General features: G+C 34.4%; 1 protein-coding gene across 1 annotated transcript in view; it reads right to left on the minus strand.

Moving 5' to 3' along the window:
* LOC129266383 (uncharacterized) overlaps window positions 1-13868 on the minus strand; it is a 38640-nt gene that overhangs the window by 9815 nt on the left and 14957 nt on the right. The window contains exons 5-7 of the mRNA XM_064103480.1: window positions 11441-12097; window positions 6591-6713; window positions 5265-5416 (exon numbers count right to left, since the gene is read on the minus strand). Coding sequence (XP_063959550.1) covers window positions 5265-5416; window positions 6591-6713; window positions 11441-12097 — 932 coding nt within the window. The remainder of the gene's footprint in view (window positions 1-5264; window positions 5417-6590; window positions 6714-11440; window positions 12098-13868) is intronic.

Below are 13868 nucleotides of genomic sequence, written 5' to 3' on the forward strand. Positions count from 1 at the left end.
AGGTTTTTGACATGTTCAGTTACATGTACAAGAATAAACTGCACAACTTTTAGTCTCACACCAAACAAAATACCGAAGGAGAAAGTCAACTATTTAGTAGAGGTCTGCCTTTAGACCTCCAGATTTTCCAATTTGTTTTATGCTAAAAAGTGGTATGAAAACCAATAATTGTTCTTTAACATAGTCTATATATATCTGGGCCCCATCTTACAAAGAGTTACAATTGATCCAATCAATTGTATCTCTATGGAAATCCATCAGTGCCATATTTCTTTTCTACAGGAAATTTGAAAAAAATGTCTTTTGTAAACAAAGGAGAACACACCAAATTGTCAAGAAATTGATTAATTTATGAATATACATCATATCTAGAATTTTTTTTGGAATAAAAATGCATTTCATATGTTGACTTTGCTGGCTTTCCATAGTTGCGATTGATCGGATCAATCGCAACTCTTGGTAGTTATCACAAAGTACTTGCAATTTTTAGAATACTGGGGTAGATAACAATCTAGCACCTACATGCATTCTTTATTTTTTATCCTTTTTTTTTTAGATAGGAAGTGCCCAAAATAAAATCAAATTGAGAGATAATCCATGCATACAAAAACCTCAGAAATGTTGGCAAATTGTATTATTTTTCATACAATTGTTTGCCAATTTCTATAATTAAACAAAAAAATCAACCTAAATAATATATATGTACTGTCTGCCTAGGTATTTATAGCAGTGTGATATAAACAACAGAAAAAAATAGAAAAAGACCTACATGCAGGAAAAATCCACCTCCTGTTTGCAAATTTGATTTTTTTTTTCATACACTTGTTTTGTCAATTTCAAAGTACTTTAACCCCCAAAAATCAATTTAAATATGAACTGTCTGTCTGGGTATTTATAGCAGTGAGATATAAACAACATTAAAAAAACAGAAGACCTAGAAGAAAAAAATCCCCTCCTAGTTGAAATAAAAAATCAACCCCCCGAAACTAAAATATTTTGTAAATCAAGTGATACATGCATGTATCATTGTATGCTTGAGTTCAATTGAAACCCGAAAAAATACCCAGAAATTTACATACTGTATTCAGAAAACAAAGACCCAGGAAACGTTCTATGCTCTTTTGCTTTCTTATAAATAGGGCAAATATATGGCCAATACTGCCCAAACAGTTGGGTCTGTTACAAAAAAAGCTGATATTTAATAAGAGAGCAAACAAAGAAAAATTAGGATGAGGTATAATAAGGGATGGGAATAGAACTGCCAACTTTCAAGTCATCTTTTTAAGATATAGTTGCCAACATCATAATAACTAACAAACAAACAAATAAATAAATGAATAAATTGATAAATAGATAAATAAATAAGTATATAAATAAATAAATAATCAAAAATAAAAATAAAATTTGAACTTTGAAAAAGGAGATTTGAACATTTCAGAGATGGAATGTATGTTAAAATCAGCAATTTACAAGATTAAATCTTAATTTATTTTACATTAAAATAGTAATTTCTTTCGCATGTTTGTTGGATAGTATGCCTAACCACTTTGGACAACAAAAATATATATATATATATATATTGTTTTAATTTTGGGTATCAAGCCCTAGTTACTTTTTTTTGGGGGGGGTTTCATTATTCATTCTTGTTTTATAAATACATGTATCTCTGAGGAGCGCAACAATAAACATCAATAGTTGGTTCAATGTGGCTCCAAGAACCGGGCAGATTAAACCAATTCTACTTAATTTGGACTGTGGAGCTTGTTGTCCATAATGCTCCTCCATGATAACAAATTCAAAATCCATTTTTTTTAATGATATCACAATCTAGAGCTCTACTAGGCAAATTATTGAATAAAATACACGTTTATGACAATTTGTTTCAGTTGGCAGTTCTGTGGGAGGGTTTTTGGGAGAGGAGGATCACCAGGGGTTTACGGACAAGAATATCTTACCACTTGATATAGAAATGGGCCAGGAAGATGCATTAGAGATCTGAATGGAACGTGCATGATATAAAGGAGGAGTATGCATGGTTAATAGTATAAATTATACACTCCAAAAAGGGTAATAGCCTCAGTGAATAGTATGAACAACATGACTTATTGGACCAAGTAATGATTAGACCACATGATGGTTGGACCAGGGCACCATGGCATAAAAATTACATGTACTATTAAATTCTGGTAACTTTGCCAATCAATGGTAACTTGCATGGAATCCTTGATTCTGATTGGCTGTTGATGATAGTTACCATGGTAGACTAGTTACCATTGGATAGCAAAGTTACCATAATAGTAACTTTTATGCAACAGGGCCCAGGAGGCAATCAGTTCAAATGATAGTAGACCGATTGGGTAATATAGCTAAGGTGCTGTTAGACCATCTTGGAATTACATGTAGACCAACTGGTTTTAGATCATGAGGTTTGATTTAAACCTCTTTGACTTTACCATGGGTAGCCAAAAAATGTAAAAATTTTGTCCACGCTGCTCTTTGTCAAATCCAATTGGATCATCATTACTCAAATATACATGTATGCATATACATGTACGAGCCAAGTTGATTTTGCGATAGGTTGTTGAATGTTCCTTTATTGCAAGAATGAGACATTTAAGTGTATAGGACCTCTGTGATCTTTGTCATTTGACTCTGATACCCCAAAACTAATAAAATCTTCAAAACTCCAATATGCAGACTTGGATCAAGTTTGAAGTTGATCCCTCAAATGATTCATCGTAAGAACAAAAACGGGATGGATGACCAGATGAATGATAAAGAAATGCAATTCATCTGGCAATCGCCTACATCCACATATATAGTGAGTGGGCAGAGACATTCAAAATAGAATTTAAATATTTTTGGGGGGGGTCCAGAAAATGATTTCTTTAATTTTTGGCTACCAAAAGATAAATCTAAGAAATCAAAACTGGCTACAGCTAAACCTCTGTCAATGATAAGAGCTTTATGGTTAATGTCAAACATTAAACATTGTATACACGTACCATAAAACAGAATTACATTTGGAAAATGAACAACATGAACATTTAAAGTGGGTAATGATAGTGAAAAATTATAGAAATTTAAGCAATCATATCTGATTTCAAGCAAACAGAAGGGCATATTAGAAATTTGTGCTAGATTTGTTCAGTTGTGTTCAAATGCAAGTCTTTCTGCAAAGGGGCCAGATGAATCAAGTTGTTGTTCTTTCAAACCATATGCTTTTTTTTCAGACATAGGGCCCATTTCACAAAGACTTGTTATGAAAATAAATTTGCAATAACAGTTAAAAAGCTACTGAAATCCTCCAATCTGATTGGCTGATCATGAACTTGTTATAGAAACTGATCATCTGTTAGTTTTATGAAACGGGTCACTAGGTTGAGTTTCACAAAGCTATTCATGATGACTGGTGACCCATGGTCAAAAATCATGTTTAATCGTTTGGATTCCTCCAATCAACTATAAAACTGAAATAGATTAAAATTTGCACAAAGTTTTTAATATTGACATGCATCTGAATGAAAAGTTAAATAGTATTTTAAATTTGATAAATAGGGTTATAGGAAATGCACTCCCATTGTAACACATTAAAAAACATCAGGTATCTCATCATAGCATAAGAAAGGATCAACAGTCGTCCGTTAAGTGGTGCTAAGCTGATGAACAGCTTAATGAAACAGCCTCCAAAATTGGCATTCAAAACTTTCAGGTTGTTAGTCAGGGTAGCAATAAGAAAATACAATTCATTGAAATACCACATTGAGTACTCTATTATATTCATTAAAGCAAATTTATATTCACAGGTTAAAATTAGTCATAATTAAATCAAATAATGGTATCATGAAACAATAATTCATGCAGATATGACTGATCGAGATTAAATGTCAACACATAATTTTCTATGTAACAATAATTTATTTGTAGTTGAATACAAAGGCTTTACAAATAAAAGAATTAGATCATGCAGAAAAAAAAAATTCTTTGAAGTAGGAATGTACAGGTCAAGACTTATAGAGACATTTTAGTGAAAAAATATCAATATTCGAAACAGTGTACAAGAAAAATATAAACTAGATTAATGCTATTAAAGACCTCATTGAGATATGTTGCAGTATTACAAATAAAAAAAATAGTGTAAAATATTATTTGATTCATACCTTTCCAGAATCATTTATCCAATAAACCATGCACCATGTTTTGATACAATGTATATTGAATGGATGTGTAATTAATAATTTTCAATTTTTAGAGAAGTTGGCTCTTTATGGAATTTATATCAAAACAGCTGCTTGCAAAATTAGATCTTTAAATATCCATAACTCTGATATTCTTCAATGGTATTTCGCTAAATCTCATTAGTGTGGTTGATTCATTGAAACCAGCTTAATGCCAGGATAAGGGTTGGTATAGTATATGTAAGTATATTGTCAATGATTTCAACTGACTGAAGCAGTCCCTACATCTACCCATGATAAATATCTCAGTAAATGCTGTGGACTATTCCACTAATCTATGGGGATGTTTTGTTGATGGAGGGAAAGGCTGTTCTACTTTGTAGGTTATACCCTTTTTTTGAGTTAATGAACTGCTCTCAACAATTCTACTGACCTGTGGACATGATCTGTTGATCGCGATATAGGCTGCATTACTTGCTATTTCACAGGCAATGCCGGTTTTAACTCTGTAAATAATAGAATGGATTGGACTTTTCCACTCACATGCGAGGGTATTTTCTTGCTTTAGAGAGAAGCTGCTGAGTTTGTTAATAGGGTAGGCACTACAGCTTATACCCTATAAGAAAAAATTGTATACTTGGAATATTCTACTCACATTTGGGGATGTTTTCTTAAAATAAGGAGAGGCTGCAGTGTTTGTAAGTACCGTAATCACAACAGCTTACACCCTATGGCCCGTATTCTTTAAGTCGGGTTTAACTTAAACTCAGGTTTAAAGTTGTGGTTTAAAGTATGATTAGCCAATTGTGACATAAATCACTAGCAGTAGAGATATCTTATTTCAGCTCATTTGGCTCTCAAATCATTCATAATTGTCTAGGAAGTATAAAAAGATGATTGTCTTCACCATCGATGAATCAGGAAAGAGCACAGTAAACATAAAACACAAACAACTTTGTAAAAATTTTTGACACTTTTGGCTTCCCATAATTTTAGCACGGAGTTAGACCATGGTCTAAGTTAAACCCGACTTCAGAATACGGGCCTATGGGAATAATGGAATACTTGGACTGTTCCACTACTCACCTGTGGGGATGTTCTACCGATTGAGGGAGAGGCTGAACCACTAGATACTGCACTGGCATTGTAGGTTATACCCTTTGGAAATAATGGATTCTGCTGCTGGGTCACAGGTGATGAAGGTGGAAGTTCATAACCTGCCGGTGCTTCTCTCAAGACTACAAATTCAAGATAAAAAAAATTGAAATAAAAAAATATGAACAATTAATATCAATTTCGGATGACACTGAAATTGTGGCAGCATAAGCAGCTATAAGCCAGTTCGTAGTTCCACTCTGCGCATGATCAGAAGATTCTGCGCATGATCAGAGGAAGGTCATTTGTACTAAAGTGACATAATGGTTTAAAATTTAATGAGATAAGCACCAAATTCAATGTCTTGATTATTCATATATTCTTTTGAATTGTGTTTTTCATTCACATCCACAAAAAAATGCGTCCACGAATGACTGGTATATTTCACAGTTTGCCAAGTACATTGTACAACATCCTCTAGTATGCATTCAAAGTAGAAATGCAACAAATAACTTCATAGAGTGTTCATTGATGTGCTATTCTAGTCACCTGGTCTATTCATTTTCTTCATCCCGCTATGTAAGGCATGCATACGTAATATCTTGCTTTGAAATCTACCTATCTTAATGAAAGAAATGAAAGGTCATTTGACCAAAATTGTCCCAGAAGTAACTACGAACTGGTCTATTTTCCAATGGGTTATTAGATCAACTTTAATCTAAGCGGTGCAAATTTATCTATATATCAGTCAATACTGGAACAGTTACACTGATGAAACCATCTCCAGACCAACAATAGTTATATAACCAATGACCACTACAATACAGGCAAGAATCAAGATCTGGAACTATTATTGAGGCTGATAGAGCTCTTTTTAAGATGATGTGAATGAGGATGCGGTAGAGGCTAAGGGTAATGCTGACTAAAACTATTGCTGAGGCCGTTGTTGATTGCGATGGTGTGGATGGGGAAGGGTTAGCAGCATGGGACCATTCAGATAGTAAGTATTCATAAACTCACCTTCTGATTGTGCCTGCTGAGGCTGTTATGATGGTGTGAATGGGGAAGGGTTAGCAGCATAGGGCCATTCAGACAGTATTTATTGATAAACTCACGTTTTGATTGTGCCTGCTGAGGCTGTTGTTGATTGTGATGGTGTGAATGGGGAAGGGTTAGCAGCATGGGACCATTCAGATTTAACTATTTATAAACTCACCTTTTGATTGTGCCTGCTGAGGCTGTTGTTGATTGTGATGGTGTGAATGGGGAAGGGTTAGCAGCATGGGACCATTCAGATTTAACTATTTATAAACTCACCTTTTGATTGTGCCTGATGAGGCTGTTGTTGATTGTGATGGTGTGAATGGGGAGGGGGTAATGGAGGAGGGTCATTCATATTCCGGGGAGGCGGCGGCCAGTTATACTGCACTTGATCATCATCTAAAGGGGGTTTTATTTCAAGAAAATAAATAGAAAAACAAAGTCATATGTATATCCAACTTACTAAAAAGACCTGTGTGATTATTCTTGCCTTAAACCCAGCGCACACTGTGCGATCCGAAGCGACTCAATTTTTTAATAATTCACATTTTGCATTAAATGTGAAAGTTTCAAGAAATAAAATTATTAGGCCTACATTTGAAGTACGGCATAATGTAACAAAATCATAATTTTGCTTTGCGGCAAGCCCTGTGGTCGGAGTTAAGTCCAAATCGGCTTCAAGTCGTAGCCGACGATGACGTCATTACGATTTGGATTTGCTTTTATTCCTACAGGGAGGCTGGAACTACGCTGAATTTTTGATTTTCCGTAGTCCTACCACTAATCTGAACTCTGATCGTTAATATTAATTGGCTGGAATGTTCATATCCAACGTTATTACAATTTCTTTGAAATTCGGATCGCAACAAATCGCAGTGTGCGCCGGGCTTTAAAGATGGCAATTGTTCATTACTTCCTGCAATATCTGATAACAAATCATTGAAATTCCTACTTAAGGAATTAAAATGTGCATGTAAAAAATGATATTTGTGTAATTCAGGTCTCTCAAATTATTAGAGACCTTATAATCTAAAATAAAAATGCCATTGCTTTCTGATTTTGTTTAAATAATGTAATGCAAGTTACGTTAGTTATGGTATTAAATGGATAAAAGCCAATACATCCTTTTCAATACTCATTTATCATAATCACAATATTTTTACACCATCTAAAATTTGGGATCTCTCGCAACAAATTTTTAAAGAGCAGACTAGTTTAAATATTTTGTCTTATGATTTTAGATCCACTAGATATTAATAATAGTCTAAAAGTTTTTAGATCCACTAGATTAATAGTCTTAAGTTTTTAGATCCACTAGATATTAATAATAGTCTTAGGTTGAGTGAAATGAAACCTCTCTTTTATGCATTTAGCCCTTGGTTTATAGGGTGGGTTTTTTCCTCTATTTACATTACAGTATACTAGAATTCTGTTATTATCCTGAATTACTATTAAGAACCATAAAGGCACATATTCTAGGCAATTAATTGCTAGTAATCATAATATGGGTGGAACAGAGACTTTCATATCACAGAAGTAACTTTGTTCTACTTATAAAACATCTCTGAGGTAAATCAATTTTGAATCTGAAACTTCTCTATTTCTATTGAGTTAAATAGATTGGGGAAGCTTGTGCAATTTTCCATTTTGTACACATGCATGTGAAGATACATGTATAAACTATTACATTATTTGTCTAAAAAAAATTAGAGAAAAGCCATACCATGAAAAATAATGGAGGAAATCTTAAAACGAAGTTGAGAAAAAATAGACCTACAAGAAGCTCTATGTCATTTCAGATTATCATCCTTTCTTTCCTGTTTTCTTTTCCAATGTTTACATTTCCTGTCTTGATTACATAATTACAAGCTTGCTTTCTTGTGGATTTCTCCTTGTTTTAATTATCAATTTCCTTCTTTTTTTCAAATCCCTAATATCAAGCAAAAACCTCTCCTTTGATTAAAAATTGATATGAAATACAAAAAATATTTTTTATTGAATTTGCAAATCTAAAATTTTTAGCCCATTACATAATAGCCCATGATTTTGAAATAACTCTGATCCCAGGATCAAATTGAAAGTTGACCAAAATGATTGCCAATTTAAGGATCCTATAGAAAGTTGATTTAGAAGTTCTAAAATTTGTTTATTTCTCTCATTTTCTTACTGATCTTGATGAATAATATTAATTTATTTCTCTTTATCCCCTCTTCTTATGGAACTAATCTTCTAATCACGGTTATGGGTTTGACGTGTTTCATCTGTTTGAAATCAATTACAACTCAATAGATAAAATCAAAACCAATCCCTATGATTGGTCTTCAGCTACTTACAATTGAAAATTACTTGGAATTCAAAGTGAAACACCCCTGGGGAGTGTTTCACAAAGAAGTGATTTTCACCGAGAAATTTTGCTGAGCCATTCAGATGCAAGGATTTGAGTAGCTTATAACAGTTGTCTAGTTAGTGAAACTCACTGACAAGATGCTTTATGAAGTGATTTCCTGGTTTCTTTCAAATTAAGGAAGTGCAATTGCTAGCCACTGACAGTGAAACCAGTATCAATCAAACAAAACTTTCACAAGAAAACAAAACTGAAAAGGAAACGTTGGTTCTAAACACTAATACAATACATGCAGTACAAAATTGTGAATAAGTGCATTGTGTACAAGTAGCATGCATGCAGTAGCATATGGTCTGGTGTAGGTGTTCTATTGCAGTGGGTTTAAGTCATATTAAATTCTGTGATTCTAACATCGACCAAATTTCCTCTTTCAGTCAAAGCCTATTTTTCATATGAGAACAAAAACCAAATCATAAATGATCCACTTCTCTGTGTATTATGGGTAAGATTGAATTTGAAGAAGTATCTGTGCAACAAAGTTGTGGGCTAAAAAGATTTAGTTGATCTTTGTTACATTTTAATATTGTTTGCAAATGGAACCCAATACAAGCAATCTGGGGGCTGTTTCATTAAGAAGTGACTTTCAAAAGGACTGGTGATCCTTTCTTGTGGTAAATGATATTCAACATTCAATGTTCATTGGTGATTATTTAGCGCATAAGAAAGGGTCACCAGTCGTTCTTAAAGTCGCTCCTAACTTGCAAACAGCTTAAAGGAGAATGAAACCCTTGAAACCAGCTGAATCCATATCAAAGAGAAAAATCAAAGGAACACATTGTTGAAAGTTTGAGGAAGATTGAATGAATAATAAGAAAGTTATGAGCATTTGAATATTGAGATCACTAGTGCCATGTAGATCCTCCCATCGGCAATGCGACCAAGATCTGTGATATCACACACGTACAACTCCCTCATTACTTTAGTACTTATTTCACTTATATTCTCACTTTTATAGAGTCTATCACAAGGTGAGGTGTTCTCTTTATGAGATGACAAGTACAGAGGTTTCACAACATTATATCATTGATGAATCGTTTGTCATATGATTAGAATGAGCAAAAAGAAATGTTTTGGGGTATATTTTCAGTGTCCAAATGGGAGAGTTGTACGTGTGTGACATCATAGATCTTGGTCGCATTGCCAATGGGAGGATCTCCATAGCATTAGTGATCTCGACATTCAAATGCTCATAACTCTTTTATTGCTAGTCCTATTTTACTCAAACTTTTGTTGATCTTATTTTTTTATTTTTCTGCTTTCACAAAAGCTAACTTGCTCCAAGAGTTTCATTCTCCTTTAATATGAAACACCCACCTGGCATGTTTTTATTTTCATGTATGAGGGAAACGGATTACAGTACATACTGATCAAAATCACATTATACAGAGGTACAGGGTTTAAGTATGTGCAAATAATCATCAGTCACCAACAGAACAGTATACAACAGGCCTACATTCATGACAAGACTTCATTTGAATTTTCATCAACCATTAAAAAAAATGATCATAGTGATAAAGAAAAGGATAAGAGGTTGGCTTAGAAAAGGATGATATGAAATGGAAAGAGAAGTTGGGAAGGTGGCAAATAATATGGCATGAAAGTTAGTAAGTAAGCTCATGAAAATATAGACAGTAAATAATGAGTATTGGAATCATATCAACGTGAATATTGAAAATGTTGTGTTAGAAACTGGTGAGAAAATGAGCCATGGATAGGGATTATTAGTCTCATGCCCCTTTCCTTCATTTGTGGAAGTGGACAATGGGCAAACTTTTTCATGAAAAAAAAAATGAATTAGTAAAAGGGTGAAATAACAAGAATGTTCCATAATGTGCTGCTACTGTATTCAGGGGAAAAAATACACGGGGGCTGGGGCCAATTTAGCCCTGGAAATGCTCAAAAAAGCACTGGAAACTCCAAAAGGGAGACCTAGAAACCCCCATTCATCGCAATGTTAAAGCTTAAATGTTGAGATTTAGGCAGAAAGTTGTGAAAAGTAGCTCCTGAAAATATTTTGTTTATTTTGCCTACTGCTATTGCTCAAGCTAAACATGCACTGGGATCACACCTATTAATGAACGCGGTTGGCATTGTGCTTGTAAAAAAAATGAAACAGACTTTATCGGAAATGGCAAATGCAGTTTTTATTGATGTATTCACACTATTCAAAAGCAGGTTTTTTTCCAGAGATTAATGAGGGGGAATTAGATAGAATTAGACAGATTCTAAGAAGGTTACGAGCGAGTATTACATATAATTTTTCTTGCGATATTATTTTACATATTTCTCTTTGCTTCTAACCACTTCAGCCTGCGTTTCTGGTCAATACTTTGTTAATAGCCACTGAATGGACAAAATTAATCAGAAATCAATAAATTTACTCATATGCACAATATCGCAGCATGTACAGAGAGAGACAGGGAAGCCAAGCATGCATATTTCTTAGTCATGTTGTATAAAATATCAATTGTGTCAATATTTATAACATGTATTGCAGGATATGAAAGAAGAGGATCTACGTAGCTGTAAAAATAGCAAACGGTTACAACACAGAATCGCCATTGATTTATTTTCACAGGACCATGCTGTTAACAAACAAAATATTTATGGAATAAAAAGAATGGCATGTAGGACGAAATTATTAGTGTCACGAAGCAAAGCCCACTACATATACAGGATTAGTAGGGATGGTGATGATAAAATAGGAAAGACCAAAAGCTACCATGTGAGCTGGAAGAAGCTTGAGGTGTGATGTTCAAGTAGATCGTTTCCTGATCAGTGTCCCCATCACCGTGACAACCAGCGTGACCAGAGTGCATGATAAGAGGTGATAACCCGTGACCCTTGACCTGCCCTCCAATGGGGCCAGCGCCAAAGGGTTGTGTCGATATGGGAGGCAAAGCTTGAGAAAACTGAGAAAGATCCAGGTTAGAAGATGAAGGGGAGGAGTGGGAGGAGTCATTGTTGAGAAGATTGGGTTGGTTTTGGTATATAGGAGTGTTGGAGTGATCCCCCGTGGTGGCGGTGGAGGCACCGGAAAGTGAGCTCAGAAAAGAATCTATGTGAAAATCACCGATTGAGCCGGTGGCACCTTCCGTGGTACCGCCCACGGCGAGGTTCGAGAACATCATGGCGGCGTTGGCATCCGTGGTCTCGCTGATGGAGCGTCGGAAGGGATTGCCGGGGCGGTTGGAGGCGGTGGCGGCATGTTGCCGGAGACGCTCCATGGCCTCGGCGTTGTAGAGAAGACTAGCGGGGTCTTCGGCGCTGATGTAAGGCGTAGAGGGCGCTGTGACACACCCTGAGTCATGTGATGAACCAGTGGAATGGGATGGAGGAAGGGGACCTGATGGATCAAATACTGGCTGATTGAGAGGAGCTGCCAAATGAAATGGTAAAGAGGAAGGATTTCAGAATGAGCGCAAAGAGGAGATAGTCTGCACCCTAATGAGCACAAAAGAGACAGTCTGCACCCTGATTTAGTGCAAAGAAAATGAAGTCTGCACCCCAATTCATCTACATTTAATCCTTATATAAGCTGTTTATTTTGCTTTGTTTAAAGCTATAGGATATTCTATTGCATATCTTGCAATTCCATAGTTCAACCTCTTTTGCATTACCTCTGAGAAAACTTCCAAAATACCACTAATATACACACAAAATGAAAAAAATGGGATTTACATGTATTAAGCATTTTTTAATCTTAATATTTATCCAACGTTTTGCAAGGATTGCTCGGAAAAATTTGGAAGTTCATTTTTATTTACATGCATCATTTATTTGTTTGCATATCTGCACTAGTTCCTGTTCTATTATTCATACTCCACAGCATCTCTTGATTGCTTTTTTTTTTAAAGAATTCCATTATTTTTTCAAGTAAGAATGATGAAAGCAGAGTAAAGGACTGGATATAAATAAAAGGTTCATAAATATCAGAAATAGGCAGATGTTGGAAGAAAATATTTGCATAAATGGGAAGTCCACCCTGATATTATAAAAGCTCATTTGAAAAAAAAATGGAAAAGTGCATGTATATGTTTGGCTAAATTTTGACATCCGTAAACAGAATAATAGAATTTTCAAGTTTTCTTTAATCTTGGACATCATTAGCAAGCTCCTCTCTTTATAAGCCCGTCTCAATCAGTGCGATCCAATTTTTTAATAAATCACATTTGGCATTAAATATGAAAGTTCCAAAAAGAAAAATTACTTTATTTGAAGTTCAGCATAATGTTAGGAATGACATCATAAGTCGCAGCCGATGATGCATCATTACGATTTGGAACCGAATTTGCTTTTATTCCTACATTATTGGTTTGAACTACATTGAATTTTCAGTAGTCCTACAACTATTCTCACCTCGGATCGCTAAGATTTTATTGGTTGGAATGTTCTAATCAAATGTTATTATGATTTCTTTGAAAATCGGATCGCAACAAATCGCATAGTGTGAGCCGGCTTTAGGTGCTGTGTATGATAAATTCCTTTTATTCTTAATGTATGGTGAATAGATCCATTTTTTTTTTCATATAAAAGAGCATGTTTGACATAAATGTGTGTCATTACATGTATATTAAATATTTTCTGTTTGTACCATATATATTCAATGCACGGGTAAAAATTCACAACAAAATTCTAGGGAAAATGGCAGTTTGGGAAATTTAAAGTACCCAACAAATAAAGAGGAGCTTGAATATGAAGTAATGAAACTAAAAAAACTTTTAAGCCTCAATCATCGTCGACCTTTATGAAAGGTACTTACTAAGCTTAAATTGATGTTTCTCATATCTTTTCTTTCATAGCCAATTTGAAATCAGGGTGGACTTCCCCTAACAATGAAAATATATCAATGAGAATATGAAGAGAAAGAATTTCTACAGCAAAATGCATTATTATGCTTCCTTTTGCAAAATAACATAGGACAGTATTGACCTCTATACAGGTAATACACTTTCATTCATGCACAGAACTATATAAAAACCATCTTTTCCCTTTGATGCTTTTCCATTTTTTATCTTTTTTATTTATATTTATTATTCAGAAAGGGGATATATGAACACAATGCAAGATATAGCATGAAATGCGAAGTATATAACAGATGTATTTTATGCAAGTATATAATGTTAAGTAGAAACTTTTGGAACAGGAAC

Source organism: Lytechinus pictus, chromosome 8, assembly GCF_037042905.1.
Source record: "Lytechinus pictus isolate F3 Inbred chromosome 8, Lp3.0, whole genome shotgun sequence".
Lineage (NCBI taxonomy): Eukaryota > Metazoa > Echinodermata > Echinoidea > Temnopleuroida > Toxopneustidae > Lytechinus > Lytechinus pictus.